The 22,344-nt window shown below is 37.6% G+C and overlaps 1 protein-coding gene across 6 annotated transcripts in view; it reads right to left on the reverse strand.

The window, feature by feature from the left end:
* CASD1 (CAS1 domain sialic acid O acetyltransferase 1) overlaps positions 1–22,344 on the reverse strand; it is a 135,905-nt gene that overhangs the window by 64,655 nt on the left and 48,906 nt on the right. For 3 of the 6 annotated variants that reach the window (XM_054237306.2, XM_054237305.2, XM_054237304.2), the window contains one exon: positions 6,086–6,204. The exons of 2 other annotated variants lie outside the window; for them this stretch is intronic. In XM_054237306.2, coding sequence (XP_054093281.2) covers positions 6,086–6,204 — 119 coding nt within the window. Of the gene's footprint in view, positions 1–6,085; positions 6,205–20,014; positions 20,210–22,344 lie in introns of those variants that run through there. One more of the 6 variants, XM_054237307.2, reaches the window with a different exon arrangement.

A 22,344-nucleotide genomic window follows, 5' to 3' on the forward strand; every position in this document is an offset into this window, starting at 1 on the left:
AGCCTACCAACCAAAAAAAAAAAAAAAAAGCCCAGGACCTGATGGATTCACAGCCAAATTCTACCAGATGCACAAAGAAGATCTAGTACTATTTCTATAGAAACCATTCCAAAAAATTAAGAAGGAGGGACTCCTCCTCAACTCATTCTATGAGGCCAGCATCATCCTGACACCAAAACCTGTCAGAGATGCAACATAAAAAAGAAAACTGCAGGCCAATATCCTTGATGAACACTGATGCAAAAATCTTCAACAAAATACTTGCAAACTGAATCCAGCAGCACATCAAAAAGCTAATCCACCACAACAAGTAGTTTTCATCCTGGGATACAAGGTTGGTTCAACATACACAAGTCAATAAACATGATTAATCACATAAAATGACAGACAAAAACCACATGATTATCTCCATAGATACAGAAATAGCTTTCAATAAAATTCAACACTCCTTCATATCAAAAACTCCTGATATACTAGGTATTGAAGGAACATACCTCAAAATAATGAGAGCCAAACCTACAGCCAACATTATATGAATGGGCAAAAGCTGAAAGCAATCTCCCTAAAAATCAGCACAAGACAAGAATGCCCTCTCTCACAACTCCTATTCAATGCAGTACTGGAAGTCGTAGCCAGAGCAATCAAGCAAGAGAAAGAAAGAAAGGGCAGCCAAATAGCAAGAGAGGAAATCAAACTATCCTGTTTGCAGACAAACATGATTCTATACCCTGAAAAACTCCATAGTTTCAGCCCAAAAGCTCCTTTAACCAATAGACAACTGCAGTAAAGTTTCAGGATATAAAATCAATGTATAAAAATCACTAGCCACGGTGGCTCACGCCTATAATCCCAGCACTTTGGGAGGCTAAGGCAGGTGGATCACAAGGTCAAGAGATTGAGACCATACTGGTCAACATGGTGAAACCCTGCCTCTACTAAAAATACAAAAAAATTAGCTGGGCATGGTGGTGCACGCCTGTAGTCCCAGCTATTTGAGAGGCTGAGGCAGGAGAATTGCTTGAACCCAGGAGGCGAAGGTTGTGTTGAGCCAAGATCGCGCCATTGCACTCCAGCCTGGGTAACAAGAGTGAAACTCTGTCTCAAAAAAAAATCACTAGCATTCCTAAACACCAACAACAGCCAACCCAGGAGCCAAATCAGAAAGGCAATTCCATTCACAATTGCCAGAAAAAGAATAAGATATCTAAGAATATAGCTAATCAGGGAGGTAAAAGATCTCTACAATGAGAATTACAAAACACTGCTAAAGGAAATCAGAGAAGACACAAACAAATGGAAAAACTTCCCATGCTGATGGATGGGAAGAATCAATCTCATTAAAATGGCCCTACTGCCCAAAGCGATTTACAGATTAATGCTATTCTTATCAAACTATCAATGACACTCTTCACAGAACTAGAAAAACTATTTTAAAATTCATATGGAACCCAAAAAGATCCTGAAGAGCCAAAGCAATCCTAAGCAAAGAACAAAGCTGGATGCACCATGTTACCTGATGCTTCAAACTATACTACAGTGCTACAGTAACCAAAACACCATGGTACTTGTACAAAAACAGGAACATAGACCAGTGGAACAGAATAGAGGAAACAAGGCTGCAACTCCCATGACCATCTGATCTTCAACAAAGCTGACAAATATGCAATGGAGAAAATCCCTAGTCAATAAATGGTGCTGGGATAACTGGCTAGCCATATGCAGAAAATTGAAGGTTGACTCCTTCCTTACACCATATACAAAAATCAACTCAAGATGGATTAAAGACTAAATATAAAACCCAAAACTATAAAAATCCTGAGAGACAACCCAGGAAATACCATCCTGGACACAGGAACAGGCAAGATTTCATGACTCCAACTGTTGATGGGAGTGTAAATTAGTTCAACCATTGTGGAAGACAGTGTGGTGATTTCTCAGGATCTAGAACTAGAAATACCATTTGACCCAGCAATCCCATTACTGGGTATATACCCAAGGGATTATAAATCATTCTAATATAAAGACACATGCACACGTATGTTTATTGCAGCACTGTTCACAATAGCAAAGACTTGGAACCAACCCAAATGCCCATCAACAATAGACTGGATAAAAAAAATGTGGCACATATACACCATGGAATACTATGCAGCCATAAAAAAGGATAAGTTCATATCCTTTTCAGGGACATAGATGAATCTGGAAACCATCATTCTCAGCAAACTGACCCAAGAACAGAAAACCAAACACTGCATGTTCTCACTCATAAGTGGGGGTTGAACAATTAGAACACATGGACAAAAGAAGAAGAATATCACACACCAGGGCCTGTGGGAGGATGGGGGTTAGGGGAGGGATAGCAGGGGGTGGGAGGCTAGAGGAGGGATAGCATTAGGAGAAATACCTAATGTAGATTACAGGGTGATGGATGCAGCAAACCACCATGGCACATGTATACCTATGTAACAAACCTGCACATTCTGCACATGTACCCCAGAACTTAAAATATAATAATAAAATAAAATCCCAAGAATATCAGCACCCACAATAAAAAAACAAAAGCTAATCCAACTGTATTTAAATAAATAACCACGCTCAACTGTTGGGGTAAAACTAACATATACCTGGAATACACTGTTTTGACTATTTGTCTTAAAGTAAAAACATAAAGAACTGTAAACAAATATTGTATTCTACTAGGCTTGTGTTTTAGAGAAGTATGGGCTCACAATATTAAAAACTTTTTCTTTCATGACTGTAAAAATAAGTAAAGATTTGTGGATAGCAGCAGCCATATTTCTCATATTACTATCTTTAGAGAAGGGAGTTAATACAGAAAGGGGAAAGGCTGAAATGAATTCTGTAGTGTTGAGCTAGAATTAGAGGTGTGAATAGGAAAGGACCACAAACTGGGTGGCTTAAAATGAGAAATATATTGTATCACAAATCTGGAGTCTAGAAATCTGAAATCAGGGTGTCAGCAGGGTCATTTTCCCTCTGAAACCTACAGGGGAGAACCTTTCCTTGCCTCTTCGTAATTTCTGTTGAATTTCTGTACAGTAGCCCCGCTTATCCTCCGTTTTACTTCATGGTTTCAGTTACGTGCAATTTCAGACTGAAAATAGTAAATGAAAAATTCCAGAAATAAACAATTTCATAGGTTTTAAAATTATGTGTCCATTCTGAATAGCATACTAAAGTGTCACACCTAATCCATCCCATCTAGAACACAAATCATCCCGCTGCTCAGTTTATCCATGTGGTAGATGCTGCCCACTCCATTAGTCACTTGGTAGCCATCTCTGTCTCAGACACAATGTCTTGATACTGTAGGGCTTGTGATCAGACAGAATGTCTTGATACTGCAGTGCTTGTGTTCCAATAACCCTTATTTTACTTCATAACGGTCCCAAAGCACAAGAGTAGTAATGCTGGCAATTTAAATATGCCAAAGAAGTGCCATAAAGGGCTTCAAGTGAAAAGATGAAAGTTCTTGAGTTAACAACAACAACAACAAAAATTGTGTGCCTAGGTTGCTACGATCAGTGCAAGATCAAATCTTCTATCCATGAAATTATGAAGGAAAAAGAAATTCATTCTAGTTTTGCTGTTGTACCTTAAACTGCAAAGGTAAGATGGAAGAGGTGTTAAATTTATGGACAGAAGACATGAACAGAAATATGTTCTGCGTGGCCAGCCGCGGTGGCTCACACCTGTAACCCCAGCACTTTGGGAGGCCAAGGTGGGTGGATAACCTTAGGTCAGGAGTTCGAGATCAGCATGGCCAACACGGTGAAACCCTGTCTCTACTAAAAATATAAAAATTAGCCGGGCATTGTGGCACATGCCTGTAGCTCCAGCTACTCAGGAGGCTGACAGGAGAATTGCTTGCACCCAGAAGGCAGAGGTTGTAGTGAGTTAAAATTGAGTCATTGCACTCCAGCCTGGGAGACAGAGTATGCTCTGTCTCAAAAAGAAAAAAGAGAAAAAGAAAAAGAAACATGTTCTGACCAATGCAACATTTTACCAGAAAACACTGAGCCAGTACAAAGCATTTTACATGTCACATCTTCACAAAAAGATTAGTACAGTACAAGAGGACATTTTGAGAAAGACACATACACTACATTTATATAACTTTTATTACAGTACATTGTTATAATTGTTATATTCTTAATTATTAATCTCTTATTGTGCCTAATTTATAAAACTTTATCATGGTATGTATGTACAGGACCAAAACATATTATATACAGGGTGTAGTACTGTCCAAGATTTTAGGCATCTACTGGGGGTCTTGGAATGTATCCCCTGTGGATAAGGGAATACTGCTGTAATCTTTGGCACTCCTTGACTTACAGCTGCAGCAGTTCAATCTCTGTCTCTGTCATCACATGGCATTTAAGCCTGTGTTCCTGTGTTTTTTCTTGTTTTCTCACAAGGACACCAGTCGAATTGGATTAAAAACTAACCCTACTCCAGTATGACTTCATTTTAACTAATTGTATCTGCAAAAATCCTATTTCCAAGTATGTTCTCATTCTTAGGTACTGTGGGCTAGCACCTCAATATATCCTTTTTTCCACATTTAATAGATTTATTACCAAATGCTTTCAGGAAAATAATACAAATTTACATTATATTTTATGAAAAGACATTGGTAAATATGATAAAAATGACATTAATTGATGATATTGGTTGTAATCAATATGTCTTTGATTACCACTGAGGATAATCATTTCTCTCCTAGCATTCTGGCCTTCTTTTTTAAAATAAATTGTGGTTAAAAACCACATGATATTAAATTTAATGTCCCAACCATTCTAAAGTATACAGTTCAGTCAGTAAAACATATTCACATCATTGTGCAAGAGATCTCTAGAACATTTTCACCTTGAGAAACTGAAACTTTATATTCAGTAAGCACTGATTGTGTCCCCCACCCCCTCCACCCACCAGCCATTGGTAATCACATTTCTACTTTCTATTTCAATGATATTGACTAGTTTACACACTTCATATTAGTGGGATCATATAGTATTTGTCCTTTTATGATGGGCTATTTCACTTTGCATTAATGTATTTGAGGTTCATGCATGTAGCATTTGACAGGATTCCCTTGTTTTTTAAGACTATATAATATTTCATTTTATGCACATACCATGTTTTCTATATCCATTCATCTGTCATTGGATAGTTGGGTTGCCTCTATCTCTTAGCTTTGTGAACAATGTTGCAATGAATATGGGTGTGCAAATATCTGTTGGAGATCCTGCTTTTTAAAACATGTCTTCTTGAGAACAAATGTGGGGATGGGGTGCACAATTCAACTTACAGCAATTTGAAAGAAAAAGACAGCAATTTTACTGTGAAGAAATCTGGAAAACACTGTTTTAACCAAATGACAAAATTAACATTACTAATAATGGAGCAAATTGATACCATGTGCCTTTTGATATGGTGCACTAAAAGAACGTAACACCATTTCTGTGATATTCATACCAAAAATGCATATCCTGAATGTAAACAAGAAAAAATCTGACATTCTACTGAAAGACATTCTACAAAATAACTACTCTTAAAAACTATCAAGTTCATGGAGATAAAGAGGGAGGAACTCCAGATTAAAGGAACTTAAGGATACTTTATGAAAAAATGTAATGTGTGATCTTGAACTGAAACCTGGATCAGAAAAAGTACTTTATTGCGACAATTGGTAAAATTGGAATAAGGTCTTCAGGTTAGACAACAGAATTATATCAATGCTAAATTCCTAGTTTTGATAACTGAACTGAAATTATACAGTAAAATGTCTTTAAGAATTTTCACAAAGGGTTTTAGAGTTAAAGGGGAATCATGTCTGCAGCTTTTATATTCAGTTACTTTAGAAAAAAATTGTATAGACAGATAGATGGATGAACACATAAATAGAAATGATAGGCTGCACACAGTAGCTCATGCTTGTAATCCCAGCACTTTGGGAAGCCAAAGCGGGTGGATCACCTGAGGTCAGGAGCTCGAGACTAGCCTGACCAACATGGTAAAACCCTGCCTCTAAAAATTAGCCAGGCGTGGTGGCACATACCTGTAATCCCAGCTACTCAGGAGGCTGAGGCAAAAGAATCGCTTGAACTCAGTAGGCAGAGGTCGAGGTGAGCCAAGATTGTGCCATTGCACTCCAGCCTGGGCAACAAGGGAGAAACTCTGTCTCAAGGAAAAAAAAAAATAGAAATGATAAAAGAAGTGTGGTAAAATATTAATATTATGGTAAATCTGAGTATATGGTGGTGGTTGTACTATATTTAAAACATTTTACGAATCTAAAATTATCTCAAAATGAAAACCTTAAAAATAACGCTGTAACCAAAACAAGAAGAATGAATGCAAGGGCAAAAAGTTAATGCAAAGAGAATATAAGAGCAACTACTCAGGAATAGGATGGGGAAAAAAAAATCAATAGTTTTTACACAGCTGCTTCATCAGGTTGTAGCCAGACTGCCTCTTTAAGTGGGACCCTGATCCATTCCTTCTCACTGGGTGGGGCCTCCCTGCAGGGGCTTCAGCCACTCCAGCCAGGATTCTATGAGCAGAGTTCTGATCACTCCCTAGGACGAAGCTCCTAGGGGGAGGAGTGGTTACTATCTCTACAGTTTGGTTGACTCAGTCATTCTAGCCTGCCAGCTTTGAAGAGTCCAAATGGTCTGGACAAGGAAGGGCACCCCACAGTGTAGCACACCTGCTCTACCAAAAAGCAGACAGTTTCTTTAAGCAGGTCTCTGATTCTATTCCTCCTGACTGGGTAAAACCTCCCATCAGGGGTCTCCAGCTACCTCCAACAGGCACATATGGGCTAGCAACAGGTCAGTCCCCTTGGGACGGGACTTCCATATGAAGAAGCAGGCTGCCATCTTTGCTGCTTCCTGATACCATGATACTTCCAGGTACAGGAAAAGCTGAGGCAACCAGGGTCTGGAATAGACCCCCAGCAAACAGCAGCAGCTCTGTGGAACAGTGGCCTGACTGTTAAAAGAAAAACAAACAGGCCAGGCGCGGTGGCTCAAGCCTATAATCCCAGCTCTTTGGGAGGCCGAGGCGGGGGATCTCGAGGTCAAGAGATCGGGACCATCCTGGCCAACATGGTGAAACCCCGTCTCTACTAAAAATACAAAAATTAGCTAGGGGTGGTGGCATGTGCCTGTAATCCCAGCTACTCAGGAGGCTGAGGCAGGAGAATTGTTTGAACCTGGGAGGCAGAGGTTGCAGTAAGCTGAGATTGTGCCACTGCACTCCAGCCTGGTGCCTGGCGACAGAGTGAGACTCTCAAAAAAAAAGAGAAATAAAGAAAAACAAACAGAAAAATACCCACAAAAACTCCATTCAAAGGTCAGGTACCTCAAAAAATTGAAGGTAGATAAACCCACAAAGATGAGAAAGAATCAACACAAAAATGCTAAAAACTCAAAAAGCTGGAGGGCCTCTTCTCCTCCAAATGACCGCAGCACTCTCCAGCAAGGACACAGAAATGGGCTGAGGTGGAGATGGCTGAATTGACAGAAGTAGGCTTCAGAAGTTGGGTAATAAATTTCACTGAGCTAAAGGAACATACTGTAACCAAATAGAAAGAAGCTAAGAATCATCACAAAACAATACAGGAGCCGACAGCCAGAATAGCCAGATTAGAGAGGAACATACCAACCCAATGGAGCTAAAAAACACACACAGAGAACTTCATAATATAATCACACAAGTATCAATAGTATAGACCAAATGGAGAAAAGAATCTCAGAGTTTGAAGACTATCTTTCTCTAATAAGACAGGAAGACAAGAATAGAGAAAAAAAAATTAAAAGGAATGAATAAAACCTTTAAGAAAACGGAATTATGTAGACACTGAACCTACAATTGACTGAAGTACCTGAAAGAGACAGGAAGAATGGAACCAAATAGGAAAACAAACTTCAGTATATCATCTAGGAGAACCTCCCCAACCTCGCAAGACAGGCCAACATTCACATTTAGGAAATCTAGAGAACCCCAGTAAAATACTCCATGAGAAGATCAACCCCAAGATATAAAATCATCAGATTCTCCAAGGTCGAAATGAAAGAAAAAATGTTAAGGGCATTCCATGGATTTCATGGATACTAACTTCATTAGACAAAAGCCACCCCAGCCTGGATGTTTTTGAAAGAATTACTTCTCTATTTTGGCCTCCTGCTACGGGACACCACTTTTATGTTTCCTAGAAGCCCTCTAGAAAAATTAAATAATTAGCTCGGCATGGTGGCATGTGCCTGTGTTCCCAGCTACCTGGGAGACTGAGGTGGGAGGATCACTTAAGCCTGGGAAGTCAAGACTGCAGTGAGCTGTGGTTGCACTATTGCTTTCCAGCCTGGGTGAAACAGTGAGACCCTGTATGAAAAAAAAAAAAAAAAAAGAGGAGAAATTAAGATATTTCCAGATAAAGAAAAGCTGAAGGATTTTCTTACTATTAGTCCTGTCCTACAAGAAATGCTCGAGAGAGTACTTTAGGGTGAAATGAAAGGACACTCAACAGTAACTCAAAGCCACATAAAGAAAGAAAGATCTCCAGTAAAGGTAAACACATCAGCAAATACAAAAGCTTCTACTATTGTAATTTTGCTTCATAGCTTCACTTTTTATTTTCTACATGATTTGAAAGACAAATGTGGGCTGAATGCAGTGGCTCATGCCTATAATCCCAGCACTTTGGGAAGCCAAGGTGGTTGGATCACCTGAGGTCAGGAATTCAAGATCAGTCTGGCCAACATGGTGAAACCTTGTCTCCACTAAAAATACAAAAATTAGCCAGGCATGGTGGTGCATATCTATAGTCCCAGCTACTCAGGAGGCTGAGGCAAGAGAATTGCTTGAACTTGGAAGGCAGTTGTTGGCAGTGAGCTGAGACTGTGCCACTGCACTCCAGCCTGGGTGACAGGGAGACTCCATCTCAAAAAAAAAAAAAAAAAAAAGGACAAATGTATAAAACAACATAAATCTACATTATTGGACACAATGCATAAATATGTAATTTGTGACATCAATAACATAAAAGGGGATAGAGTTGTATAGAAGCAGAGATTTCATATCCTGTTGCAGTTATCAATTCAAATTTAGGATGTTAAATATGAGCCCCATAGTAACCACAAAGAAAGTATCTACAGAATGCACAGAAAAAGAAGTGAGAAGGGAATCACAACCTTTCACTACAAAAGAATCAACTAAACACGAAAAGAGGCAGTAGTGGAGGAAAACAGGGGACAACAAAGTAATAAGACAGGGTAAAAAAGAAAATTAATAAAATGGCAGAAGTAAATCCTTTCTTGTCAGTAAATAGATTAAAGTTTCAAATCAAAAGTGAGACTTGTAGAACGAAGTTTTTTAAATGATGCAACTATATGTTGTCTACAAGAGACACACTTCATGCCTGGCATAGTGGCTCACACCTGTAATCCTAGTACTTTGAGAGACTGAGGTGGGAGGACCACTTGAGGCCAGGAGTTTGAGACCAGTCTGGACAACACAGAAAGACTCCCATCTATATAAAGATTTTAAAAACTAGCCAAGTGTGAAGGTGCCAGCCTGTAGTAGCTACTTGAGAGGCTGAGATGGGAGGATTATTTGAGCCTAGGAGGTTGAGGCTGCAGTGAGTCAAAACTGCATCACTGCTCTCCAGCTTGGCTGACAGAGTGAGACACCGTCTTCTTAAAAACATAAATTATACACAGATTTCTGAAATTTTTTTCACTTAGCAATATTCCTTGAGATTTTTCCCTATTAATAAATTATCTCGCCATTCTTTGTTACCACTACAAGGTGTTATATAGTATGAACACCACATCATCAATCCCTTATTGACAATGTTAGTTCCAATTCCATTCCCTTATTAATGATGTTAGTTCCAATTACAATTATCAATTGTACAATCAGTTACAAGTAATACTGCAGTGAATGACCTTAATTATACACCCTTTTCCACCAATATGAATGTTAGTTACCAGATGTGGTACATGTATTTTTTATTTTGATAAGTACTCTCCTCCATAGGGACCCTAGGAATTTATATTCCCACAGAAATGCATCTGTGCTGTCCTGCCATAACCTTCACTCAGTAGAGTGTGTTATCAACTTGCATCTTGTTATGTATTTAAAAGGCATGAATATTTCCCTTTCTGTGAATAGTTGCTTATACTGCTTCCCCTGTCTTAGTCCATTTGGTCTGCTATAATATATAACATAGACTGGGTAGCTTATAAACAACAGAAATTTATTTTTCACAGTATAGAAGGCTAGGAAGTCCAAGATCAAAGTGCTGGTAGATTTGATGTCTCGAGAGGGTCCATTTCCTGATTCCTAGATGGCCATTTACTGTGTCCTCACATGGTGGAAGAGGCAAGGAAACTCCCTGGGGATTCTTTAATAATGGCAATAATCCCTATCATGAGGGTTTGCCCTCATGACCTAATCACCTCCCAAAGGCCTCACCTCCAAATACCATCACATTGGCGATTAGGTTTCAACATATTAATTCATACACATTCAGACCTCAACACTCACTTCACTTATCTGTTGTTTGTTCTTTTCTCATCAACACCTAGCAAGTCTTTATATTTTGAGGAGATTATCCCTTTGTCTATAAGATACAAATACTTTTTTTCTCAGTCTACCTTTAATTTATGGTTTTTGCTTTGCAAAAAATTTTTTCTAAGATAGAAAATTTTGTCAATCTTTTATGACTTCTGGATTTTGAATAGTTTTTGAATGAAGGGTACTATATCATTCCAAAGCAATACAGGATATCACTCGTATTTTTTCTATACTTCTATGATGTGTGGTAGGGATCAAACATAATTTTGTTTAAAATGACAACCTTCTTGCCAGTACTATTCATTAAACCAGAATATTTTTTTGTAACTGGCTTACTTCCTATAACATACACTAAATTCACAGACATGTATGGGACAATTTGTGTACTTTTTACTCTGCATCACTAGCTATTTATGCATCAGCTCCACACGGTTTTAATTAGAAAGGCTTTCTATTGTATTATGTCATACAATGTTATAAAATATACATTTTTATTTCTGGTGAAAGTACCCTCCTGTACTGCTCTTCTTTAAAACAGAGGTTTTCTTGCAATTCTTGATCTTCCAAATGTAATTCAGAATCGGCTTGTCTATTTCTTTAAAAACTTTTCTATTTCCTTATAGTGTATAAAGGAACTCTAAGAATACAGAAAGCGTTAGTAAGACTGACTATGTATAGTTGGGGAGTAGTAGTCATGGGAACTAGGCAGATGAGGAATTGTAGAAGAAAAATAAAACTTTTCACTATCTGCTCTTAATATTTTATTTTTGAACCATCTAACTATATTCCCTATTCAAAAATACACACATAACAAAGAAATAATAAAGGACCTTGCCTTTGAAAAAAGAAGCTAGAAGGCACAGGCTGGCAATAGTAGACATTCCTATTTCAGTTCTCACCACTTAGCTTTCCTGGTATTTTAAAGATGACCAGAATGCTGAAAGAGAGGGGCTTACAAGCTCTCTGGTGTTTCTTTCTGAGCTCCCCTTATAACTGGACTGGTACTTTCAAGTACCTTGCCAGAAATGAAGTGTACACACGCTTCATGAGGGAAAAAATGGGCTCATAGCAATTTTAATTTTTCTTTCAATTATAAGTCCGTTTCTTTTACATGGCCTCACTCAGATAATATCAGAATTCTGAAGAAAGATTAAAAGGAACCACTGGTATGACAGAAGCAGGGTCTGGGAGGCTCAAATCAATAGAAAAGAAATAAAAACTAGACCATTGCAACATGTTAGAAAAGAGAAAAATAAATCACTATAATAAAGAGAAGTCAACAAAAAATACATATAAAACAGGATGGAAGCATGCTAGCCTCTGAAAATCATGAAACAAAATCTGTGGCAAGTGAATTCATAGACTTGGTTCCAATAGGAAATAAATCTATAACAGAAAGATAAAAAAAAAAAAAAAGAATGGTGGAAGTAGTAAGACTAAACATCACAGTTAGCAGAATAAATGTGAAAGTATATAAGCCCCCTGGTAAATGTCTGGAGTATAGCTATTTTGTTTGGTTGATTGAGAGTGCAAACTCAAGTATAAACTGCTAGAGGATCCAGGGTTAGGAGAAATATTTCTGCATGCTGAAAAGCCTAACCAGAAGAGCCATCATACTGCCACATCATGATGAGCCGAGGGGGTAGTTAAGACCTGGCCAAGGTTCTCCTCAGGAAGAAACTCTGAATTTGCTCTTAATCACAGACAAATGGTCAATTGAGGGGCCAGATTTCTGCTCCATATAGCACAGACTCAATAATTTTACTCCACTAAATGTTTCAGGAAGGTGTAACCAAAAGCCCACTGTGGCATATTTTAAAAAAAGAGAGAAAAAATTCAATAAAGCTCCCATTAGAATGCCCAGCTTTAAGCAGTGTTGCTTCCCGATATACCCTCCAAGCTCAACTATTTATGTAATGGAGACCAAAGTAATAGAATAAAGGTACTATATGGAATCATAAACTATGAACCAGTCATAAGTTGAAGTAAACCTGTGTTTAAAACAAATTGTAAGAATTCTTTATGTAAGGATGTTAAAAGTAGGTCTATTTGTCAAGTTTTGGGTTTTTTTTTTTTTGCCAAATTTGACTCTTAATTTTGTTTGTGGCATTTCTTTTGACTAAGAGAAATATTTCTTTTCTGTATTATAATCACATGCATTTTGCTTTCTTTTGTTTATATGCTTGAGCTATTCTTTCTATATCAGAAATTAGATTAAAATTAAATTATATTTTGTTTCCCTCCTTTCTTTGCTTACTTAAAATTCTATGTACACTGTACTAAGAATTTTCATATATATAGATACACACATACGTACATTATATATATACATACATACATACATTATATATATATGTATATGATTCTATTCCCAATTTTTCTTCTAGTGTTTTGATGAGCCCATTAATTTAACTGTAAATTTCTGCATTTATTAACTATACATGCTCGCCTCATTCTTTGTGGTTGACATGAAAACGTGCTGCTAAGCTCTCCCTTCAAAAAACCTATTGTGAGGAAGTTGTGGCTCTCCCTCAACTGCTGATCCCAGACAATGACTGGGCATGGCAGCAGTACTAGAGCCAGTTTATTCCTCCTCAGTGACTGACACTTCCAATGGTAATGTTAGATTTGGAGTTCGCCATCATCCTAGCCAAGACTTTCTTGAAGCTGTATTGCATTCTGAAGCTCTTCTTACCTAATTCTCTGACTAACCCTGGTACCTTTCCCCATTATCCTTCACAAGTATTTTCCTTAGCAAATTTATTATCGCACATATAATTTTGTTTGCTTCTAGGGTACCCAAACTAACATGATTGGTACCTGGAATGGTCTGAGAATGTACATGGTAAGAATGAGGTTAGGAGACTGGCTCACTCATGCTCAGCGGGCAATGGGAAGCCTTTATTAAGAATGTGAATCATGAAGTCCTTGGCATAGATGATGGCTTAATTGCTGAAATTTTCATTAGTGGTGACCTGGAAAAAAGTCCTGGTGGAAGGAAGCACCCTTACCAATGTGACAATTGAGGCATCTGAAGGTTTTGGGAAGAACAACACCTACAGGGATGGCGAAGTCAATGGGTTATTTATTGCTCAGTTGTATGAATGCCCTGTAAATGGATGAGAAGCTGAGGGCAGTTAACACAACATAATATTAAAGTTTTACAGTCACAGGACCTTTTAGGTAGCTTCAAAGAGGACCATCTACCCTTCAGTGAGAAGTAAGTTTAGGATTTAATAACTAGGGATACAGAGCACCAGAGGTGTTTAAACGCTCAGCCAAGGCAGGTCTGTTATACTAAGTTCAGGACCTTTATGTGAAGCCTGGGACTCTAAAACATGGGTTGGAAATATACACAGAACTAGTCTTGTTATTCACAATGGATTGGTGGGCCCCAAAACAATAGAGGCCAGGTAGTGGCACATAATTGTCATACTTTACCATTACAGTCTTAGGGGTAGGGTCTTAACAGCAAGGAGTAGTAGAGATAGATAATAGAATATGGTGTCCCTATGAAAAAATTGATGGGCAGGGAATTACTGTGGTACTTAACATATAGAATCAGAAGGCAAGAATGGAGAAGCAGGAGAGGCTGTGGGCTGTAGCCCAATAAAACATTGCAATTCCTTGCTGATTTCCCACATCTGAGACTACGTTTAGATCTGGAAACCATCACCTAAGAAGTTGGCCAATTTCCCAAGAGAAAGAACCCTGCAAAGCAATGACAAATATATACAGTATTGCAAAGCTTTCTTCAGTTCTTCCCTCATAGAGATCTACAGACATTTACTAATGTAATTGTTGCTGTTAAAAGGAGAATAACCAGCCATTTTGAGAACTATTTGACACTGATACATGGAGACCCAAAGTATTTTCATGGCCTTCAGAGTGGGGGCACACAAATGCTAAGTAGTAAATAGAGTCTTGGCTAAAGTAGGTTCACTATGTCCATGGATCCACCCTGTTGGACCATGGACCCCATTTACTACTATTTTAGCCAAGACCCTGTGGTCATTTCCTGAATGTGTAATTGGAATTTACATACTTGAAAATATGAAGTTAGCCTCAGTTGGACAATTTCTTATCCCAGGGTGATAGAAGGTATTAGTGCAACCATTAAGATCCAAAGAATGCAGGGATGGTGGTCCTCATCATATCACGTTAATTCATTAGTCCGACCCAGAAGAAACCAGATGGATCTTGAGGAGTATCAGCACACTACAACAAGCTCAACCAAGCAGTAGCTTGGACTGCAACTGTTATGCCAAACAGTTTCATTGCTAGAGCAGAGAGTAAGGCCTCAGGTACATGTCCACTGGTTTAGTAAATGTGTTCTTTCCATTCTAATCAGAAATTGTCTGAATTCACATGAAAAAGACAAAATTACTCATTTGCTTCTGGGCTATGGTAACTCTTTGGCTGTCTGTCATAAAATAGTCTGAAGAGATCTCAACTATTTAAACATCCCATAGGATATTATGTTGATTATGTTGAGGACATCATGCTAATAAAGTGGTTATCACACTGGAGGTCTTGGCGAGATACATGTACTCTAGAGTATCAAAAATAAACCATTAAAAGACTAGTAGACTTGCCACTTAAGTAAGAGTCCAGCAGTCAGGGCTAAGCCAAGACATGCCCATCAGAATAAAAAAAACACATTGCTGCATCTTGTATTCCCTACTGAAGAAGGAAGCTCCTACTGCCTGGTAGGCTCTTTGGGTTCTGGGGGCAACACATTCCACACTTAGGAATACTGGCCATGCACAAAGTGATAAAAAAGGTAGCCAGCTTTTAGGGGGGCCCTAAATAAGAAAGAGCTGTGCTAGGAATGAAAAAATTATGGATTTAATAAAATTTAAATTGTAAAAAAGAACAGTCAAAACAGAAGAAAGTGGCAACTGGAAAAAATGTTTGTAAAATCAGGCAGAGTTATCATACTTATTATAAAAGAAATACTTCTAAATTACCAAGAAAAAGACAAGCCTTTAAGTTGCATAAGGATAAAGGAAATAAGCAGGCATTTTGTTAAGGAAAAAAAGTGAAAACTGCAAGTAACTAGTTATGGCTTCATTCTCTAATTGGCCAAACCACTAAAAAATTGTTTTTTCTCAAATTCCTTAGCTATGTATAGGAGTTTTCCAGAGCTTAAGTATCATCTCCACAGAGGCCTTTTCTAACCCTTGCATGGAAGAGGCCTCCTTAATATTGCCTCCATGTAAGATATTTGGAAAAGCGGGTAAGGAGGGAGGTAGTATAACCTCTTTTCTTGAGTGGTCCACTCAACATCTTCAAGTTCCACATTCCCTCTTGCTACTCATTTCTCTAGCAATTTGGTCACCGCTCACTTTTTCATATGTCATTGGAAATTCACAGAGCAGAGCCCCCATAAAGGTGATACTGCTGTTTCTACAAAGGCCTTTGTATGTAAGATACATACGTGAGCATGAGGAAGACCTAACTCCTTCTAGGCACGATCACATCAGGTTGTTTCAGTGTCTCATATTTTTCTGAAGGGCCAGCAAAACTAAGCCATAAGAAACAGGAATTTTTCTGAATCCTCCAACATTCTCTGGCATAAAAGAAAAAGGGGTCAGCTGAGAGACTATATTCCAGTAGGGAGATCATCTGGTCTACAATGAAACCACTCCCCAGCTGCAGCATGATGACCTGGCAGTAAGAAGCAAGTATCCATAGAAGAGATTACTGCTACATTGTAGGGGCAAGTGTATATCAACATCTGACGTGGCAGCCTGACATCTGGTCCTCAGAGCAGCAATCTCAAAAAAGCAACTGGCAACTGGCAGTTATAGAAGGAAACGTCACAGCTACTATTGGAATTTTTGGTAATCTCAAAGAAAAAAAAAAAGGAAACAGTGTTGGTTGAAAAGAAACATATGAAGTGAACAGGATAAGGAGAACTTTCACCCTTACTGTACTAAAGAGAATTGCGGAGAACTGTGAACGTCCGTTATAGGGACATTTCATGAGCAACTCAGGACCCTAATTAGGAGATAAATGTCTTGGAAGACTAGGATTTTTCAAACATAACCAGTAAGACAAAAATATTAATACTACTATTTGTATATACTATGACTCTTGATCATCCTGACTGGTATGGCCTGAAGAAACACAAGACTACCAGACTGCCTCATTTCAAAAAAGAATGTAAGATAGCTTATAGGGGTAGGCAAAATATAGCCTAATAACATCATCTGAAGCAGATGAGAAGGACAAAGGGGTCAAGAGTTAGACTAATATGAATAATGAATACAAAAGTGCCCTGTTTTCTGGGATGGAGCACAAATTTAGCTTTAGCTTCTTACCAGCAAACATAAAAAGCCAACTCACAGTGTACCCAAGATAGCAGCAAATGAACTGTCTAGAAGAGGTGCAAATATTACAGTAAGACAAGAATGAAGTAACCAGACCACACAAAGAGCCCACTGCATAATGTAATCAACATTCCTATAGTAGACACAATGATGAGTTTCATAGAACTGTTTATAGAACCTGCAATGCTAATCAATGGCTTCAAACTCAAGAGAAATTCTAGGGGTAAGTCAGGAAGTTAATTGTCCAGGTTCACTTTGCTAGATACTTGCCAGACTTAATTCCCAGGTACATTTTAAAGTATCTGAAGAAGTGATAAAAAGCAAATCCCTAATATTCCTTTATAAATACTGTTCACCACAGTCAAACCCATAGAAGACACAAATTAGCTAGTTGAGGGTTCATTACTGGAATTCAGCCATTTTAGGGTTCTAGGAAAAACACAGTCTTAATAAACACTGAGTGGGTATAGACAAACTTGAGTTTAATATTCAGCAGTTTCTGAGGGAATACTCTAGAGTTTGGCCAAGGCTCTCTTTAGAAAAAAAAAAAAAAGATTGAATCTGTGCTCTCACACAGACAGATGGGCCATTTAGGTTCCAAAGTTCTGCTCAATATAACGTAGTCTTAATTAATTTTAGTCTGGATATTTAAGGAAGGCATAACTAAATATAGTGGCCATTAAAAAATCCTTCCCCTCCCCGGAATTTCCAAAAGACAGCCATAGAAAGCTTAACTTTGAGTACCGTGGTTTCCTGATGTTCTTCCAAGTTAAATTATTTGTGTAATGTACATTGAGGTATTTGAATGAAGTGACCTTCTGTACAGAATTAGGAACGAAGCCAAATTTGGAAAACATCTTGGTGTTTCTAATCTCTAAGAGGTCTCTATATATGCAGGATATTAATTTATTGTTTTGAGGCGGAGTTTCACTCTTGTTGCCCAGGCTGGATTGCAATGGTGTGATCTCGTCTCACTGCAACCTCCACCTCCCGGGTTCAAGATATTCTCCTGCCTCAGCCTCCCAAGAAGCTGAGGTTATGGGTGCCTGCCACCATGCTCAGCTGATTTTTTATATTTTTAGTAGACACGAGATTTTGCCATATTGGCCAGGCTGGTCATGAAGCAGGACATTAAATTTTTATCAAATATTAATGTTTTAAAACTTTCCCACTTGTATTTTTTCTATTTATGTTTTTTGGCATAGTGAAATTTTAAATTTTCCTGAGATCGATGCAGCAATTCTGGTTTTACCTTTTATCCTTAATGGGTCATTTCTCTTCTAAGGATGAGATGTTCACCTACATTTTCTGTTTATTTTACACATCTTTAAACCTATTAATCATTTTACATTTCTTTTGGTATATAGAGTAAGAATGGGAATTTACTGCTCTCACCCCCCAGTTAAGCAATTGTCCCAGAAATATTTAAAGAATATTTCCACCTTTCCCCAGTAATGTGAAATCAAACCATTACCTTATTCTAATATCTTTTGATAAAATGTTTTTATGCTTCTGATTCTATCCATTAATCTATACACTCCTGCATCCATTCTACACTGATATAACTGTAACTTAATAATATATCCAAATATACAACTTTACAAGCCTCACTTCTCCCATTACTCTAAAACTTTTCCTGGATATTCTTGCCCAGGTATTACTTCTTTATAGCTTCCATTTTAAATTTTGCAGTCTCTGAGAAAGGGCTCCAACTCCATGTGCCTTATGCATTATATACATTGAAAGTACTGGATTCCTCAGACTTCAACTAAATATTTTCCATCACTTTGTCTCTCCCAATGACAGGGTCTAGAGGTGGGGATGAGATGGAAGGGGATAAGGAAAGTGCTGAGTTCTCAGTTCTAGTTTTCTCTCAACACCAGAAACAACTGCCACCATTTTCTCCTGAATAACCTAAGAAAAATGTATTCTGCCACTCCTGATATTAGTTATCTTCAAAAACATATCTAGTTTGGTCTCATGAAGAAAGGCATATTCATTCCATCTAGCAGCAGGAATGACTCTGTGACTTGTTAAAAACAAAACAAAACAAATACTAGCCTACTTATGAAAGAACTAGAGTCAAAAATCAAGTACTTACTAGGGATGGATAGAAAAGAGAATAAAGAAGCCTAGGAATTACAACAACCAAACATACCGACAAAACTGCCAAATATGGAATCAAGCTTTATTTTTACTGAATGACAGCATAAGCTTTTAATATAACATAGGCATGTATAATATTGAATATATTTTAATTTGAAAATAAAGGGAAAATACATTTAATTATGACATTTTTCTTTCTTGGTTTTACTTTGAATTTGACATAAGAATTTTAATACCTTTTTGGCAGTGGCTCACTCCTGTAAGCCTCGCACTTTGGGAGGCCAAGGAGGATGGATCACCCGAGGTCTGGAGTTTGAGACCAACCTGGCCAACATGGTGAAACCCCATTTCTACTAAAAATACAAAAATCAGCCAGTGGTGGCATGCACCTGTAATCCCAGCTACTTGGGAACCTGAGGCAGGAGAATAGTTTGACCCTGAGAGGCAGAAGATGCAGTGAGCTGAGATCATGCCATTGCATTCCAACAATTTTACTGCCAAATCCTTGAAAGACAAAGGATATTTTATTTTATTCAATTTCATATTCCACCCAAATTGTTTGTAATGGTATGAACATAAATATATTTGCTTAATTTTTAAAGAAATTATTCCATCTATCTATATATCTATATCTATCTATCTATATATATATATATATATATATATATATATAGAGAGAGAGAGAGAGAGAGAGAGAGAGAGAGAGAGAGACAGAATTTGGGTAGTCCAATAGTCCAATATTGTTATATTTAGGTTTCAGTACCATATTAAATGGCAGTTAAATAGCTTCCATTTGTGTTTCCTTTTTCCTACTATCCCTATCAATATGGAATAGCAGAACAAATAGTGCCATTAAATTTTTGTAAGATTTAAAATCAGAAAATCAGGCCGGGTACAGTGGCTGTGGCCTGTAATCCCAGCACTTTGGGAGGCTGAGGCAGATGGATCACTTGAGGCCAGGAATTGGAGACCAGCTTGGCCAACATGGCAAAACCCTACCTCTACTAAAAATACAATAATTAGCCAGGAGTGGTGGTAGGTACCTGTAATCCCAGCTACTTGGGAGGATGAGGCAGGAGAATTGCTTGAACCTGGAGGCGGAGGTTGCAGTTAGCGAAGATTGTGCCAATGCACTCCAGCCTGGGTGATGGAGTAAGAGCCTGTCTCAAAAAATTAAATAAATAAATAAATAAATAAATAAAATCAGAAATCTATTCTGGACATCAGTCATCAAACACCACAATTTTGGGAATATATTTCGGACTGCTACTTCCTTTTCTGGAAACCACTTTTAGTATAACAAAATGAACCAGAATACACCTTGCCAAATTAAGTTTTACCAAATCACAATTATTCTAAGAATAAACAAATTAAGTCACAAATATATGTAATCATTTTTGAATGTCTTTGCAGAGAAATATTCCAAGTGCTAAGATGGACTGAACTGCCACCAAAATTGGCAATCTTTATTTCAGTCTTCACCATTAAGCTAAAAAGGTCATTTTTCTCTTCAGTGATGTAAGGAATTGAATTTCTTTCAACTGTTCCAAAAATCTGTAAGTACAATCCTACCTAATCTCCTGTTATAAAGCAGACTCCCATGTGATACAACCAGTTCATCAGGGCAAACACTGAATTATCTGCAATGCAAGCCATGGAACATATCCAGTTTATGATATCAATGACTATATCCAGGATGCATTCTCTTTTTAAGGTTTTAGTATAAAGTCATTCAAGAAAATAATAATAGCCAGAGGAGCAAGATCAAAAAAACTCAAAAGCTAGCAGAAGACAAGAAATAACTAAGATCAGAGCAAAACTAAAGGAGACAGAGACACAAAAAACCCTTCCAAAAAAATCAATAAATCCAGGAGCTGGTTTTTTGAAAAGATCAATAAAATAGCCAGACCGCTAAGCAGATTAATAAATAAGAAAAGAGAGAAGAATCAAATAGATGCAATAAAAAACGATAAAGGGGATATCACCACCGATTCCACAGAAATACAAACTACCATCAGAGATTACTACAAACAACTCTATGCACATAAACCAGTAAACCTGGAAGATACGGATAAATTCCTGGACACTTGCACCCTCCCAAGCCTAAACCAGGAAGAAGTCGAAACCCTGAAAAGACCAATAACAAGGGCCGAAGTTGAGGCAGCAATTAATAGCTTGCCAACCAAAAAAATCCCAGGTCCAGAGGGTTCACAGTGAATTCTACCAGACATACAAAGAGGCGCTGCTACCACTCCTGCAACTATTCTAAACAATCCAAAAAGAGGGAATCCCTCCCAAATCATGTTATGAGCCCAGCATCATCCTGATACTAAAACCCAGCAGAGACTCAACAAGAAAAGAAAACTTCAGGCCAATATCTATGATGAACATAGAGAAAAGAATAGTAAATGAACTCTGGTTCCATGTCCTTGTAAAACACTATTAATTTAGGTGTGGGCTGAATTTTTAATACTTCTGTTGGTTATCCACAAAATTGGGAAGTTTTGGCAAAGGAAAGGAAAAAGATTAAGGTAAAATTGAGTCACTTTTTAAAGCCAGATGGTAGATTTCTGACTGTGATTTCTATTACAGAAAATCTGAATTTAGAGAATCTCTGTGGTTTTACCTCAACTTTAGTGTATCTGAACATTCTGTTAAAAATCTTATTCTGAAGAATGGTATGATTGAGTAATGCCACTGGTCAGTATCTGAGTCAATGCAGAAAATAAAATATTAAGATGTTTATTATATATACAGGTGCTATCACTGTGGCAGCTTCCACAACCTTTGAAGACCAATTAAGAAAATCAAATACAAAACATATTTTAACTACAAATATATTTAAATTATATGAATTATTATATATATGTAAAAACAGTGCTTTTTATTAAATAAGAACATGTGATGAAGAGGTAAGTTTTAGGCTTGAGTTCAAACAGGAGAGAAAAGCATATATTCACTTGGGCATCACTATTGAAGATATAAGTGCTTCTAAAACACACAGGGATACCGGTCATCTTTCTTTTCCAATTATTTCAACAAGAATAATCTTTTTCAGGTGGTAAAACTTACAAGCTAAATTAAAATGCACTCTACTCATTGGCAAGCTACATGAGGAAGAATAATGTGATCACAGTACTTGGAAGTTTTTGATTTATAACTATACTATTCTCTACTTATAAGGCTGCAGTCTAGGAGGCAGAGCAATGCATCATTACAATTGTCTATCTGTGAAATGTCAAAAGATTAAGTAAGGGCAAAAGAAGAGAGAAAAGGAAAGAACACACATTTCTGT

The sequence above is a fragment of the Callithrix jacchus genome, chromosome 11 (genome assembly GCF_049354715.1).
Source record: "Callithrix jacchus isolate 240 chromosome 11, calJac240_pri, whole genome shotgun sequence".
In the NCBI taxonomy this organism is placed as follows: Eukaryota; Metazoa; Chordata; class Mammalia; order Primates; family Cebidae; genus Callithrix; species Callithrix jacchus.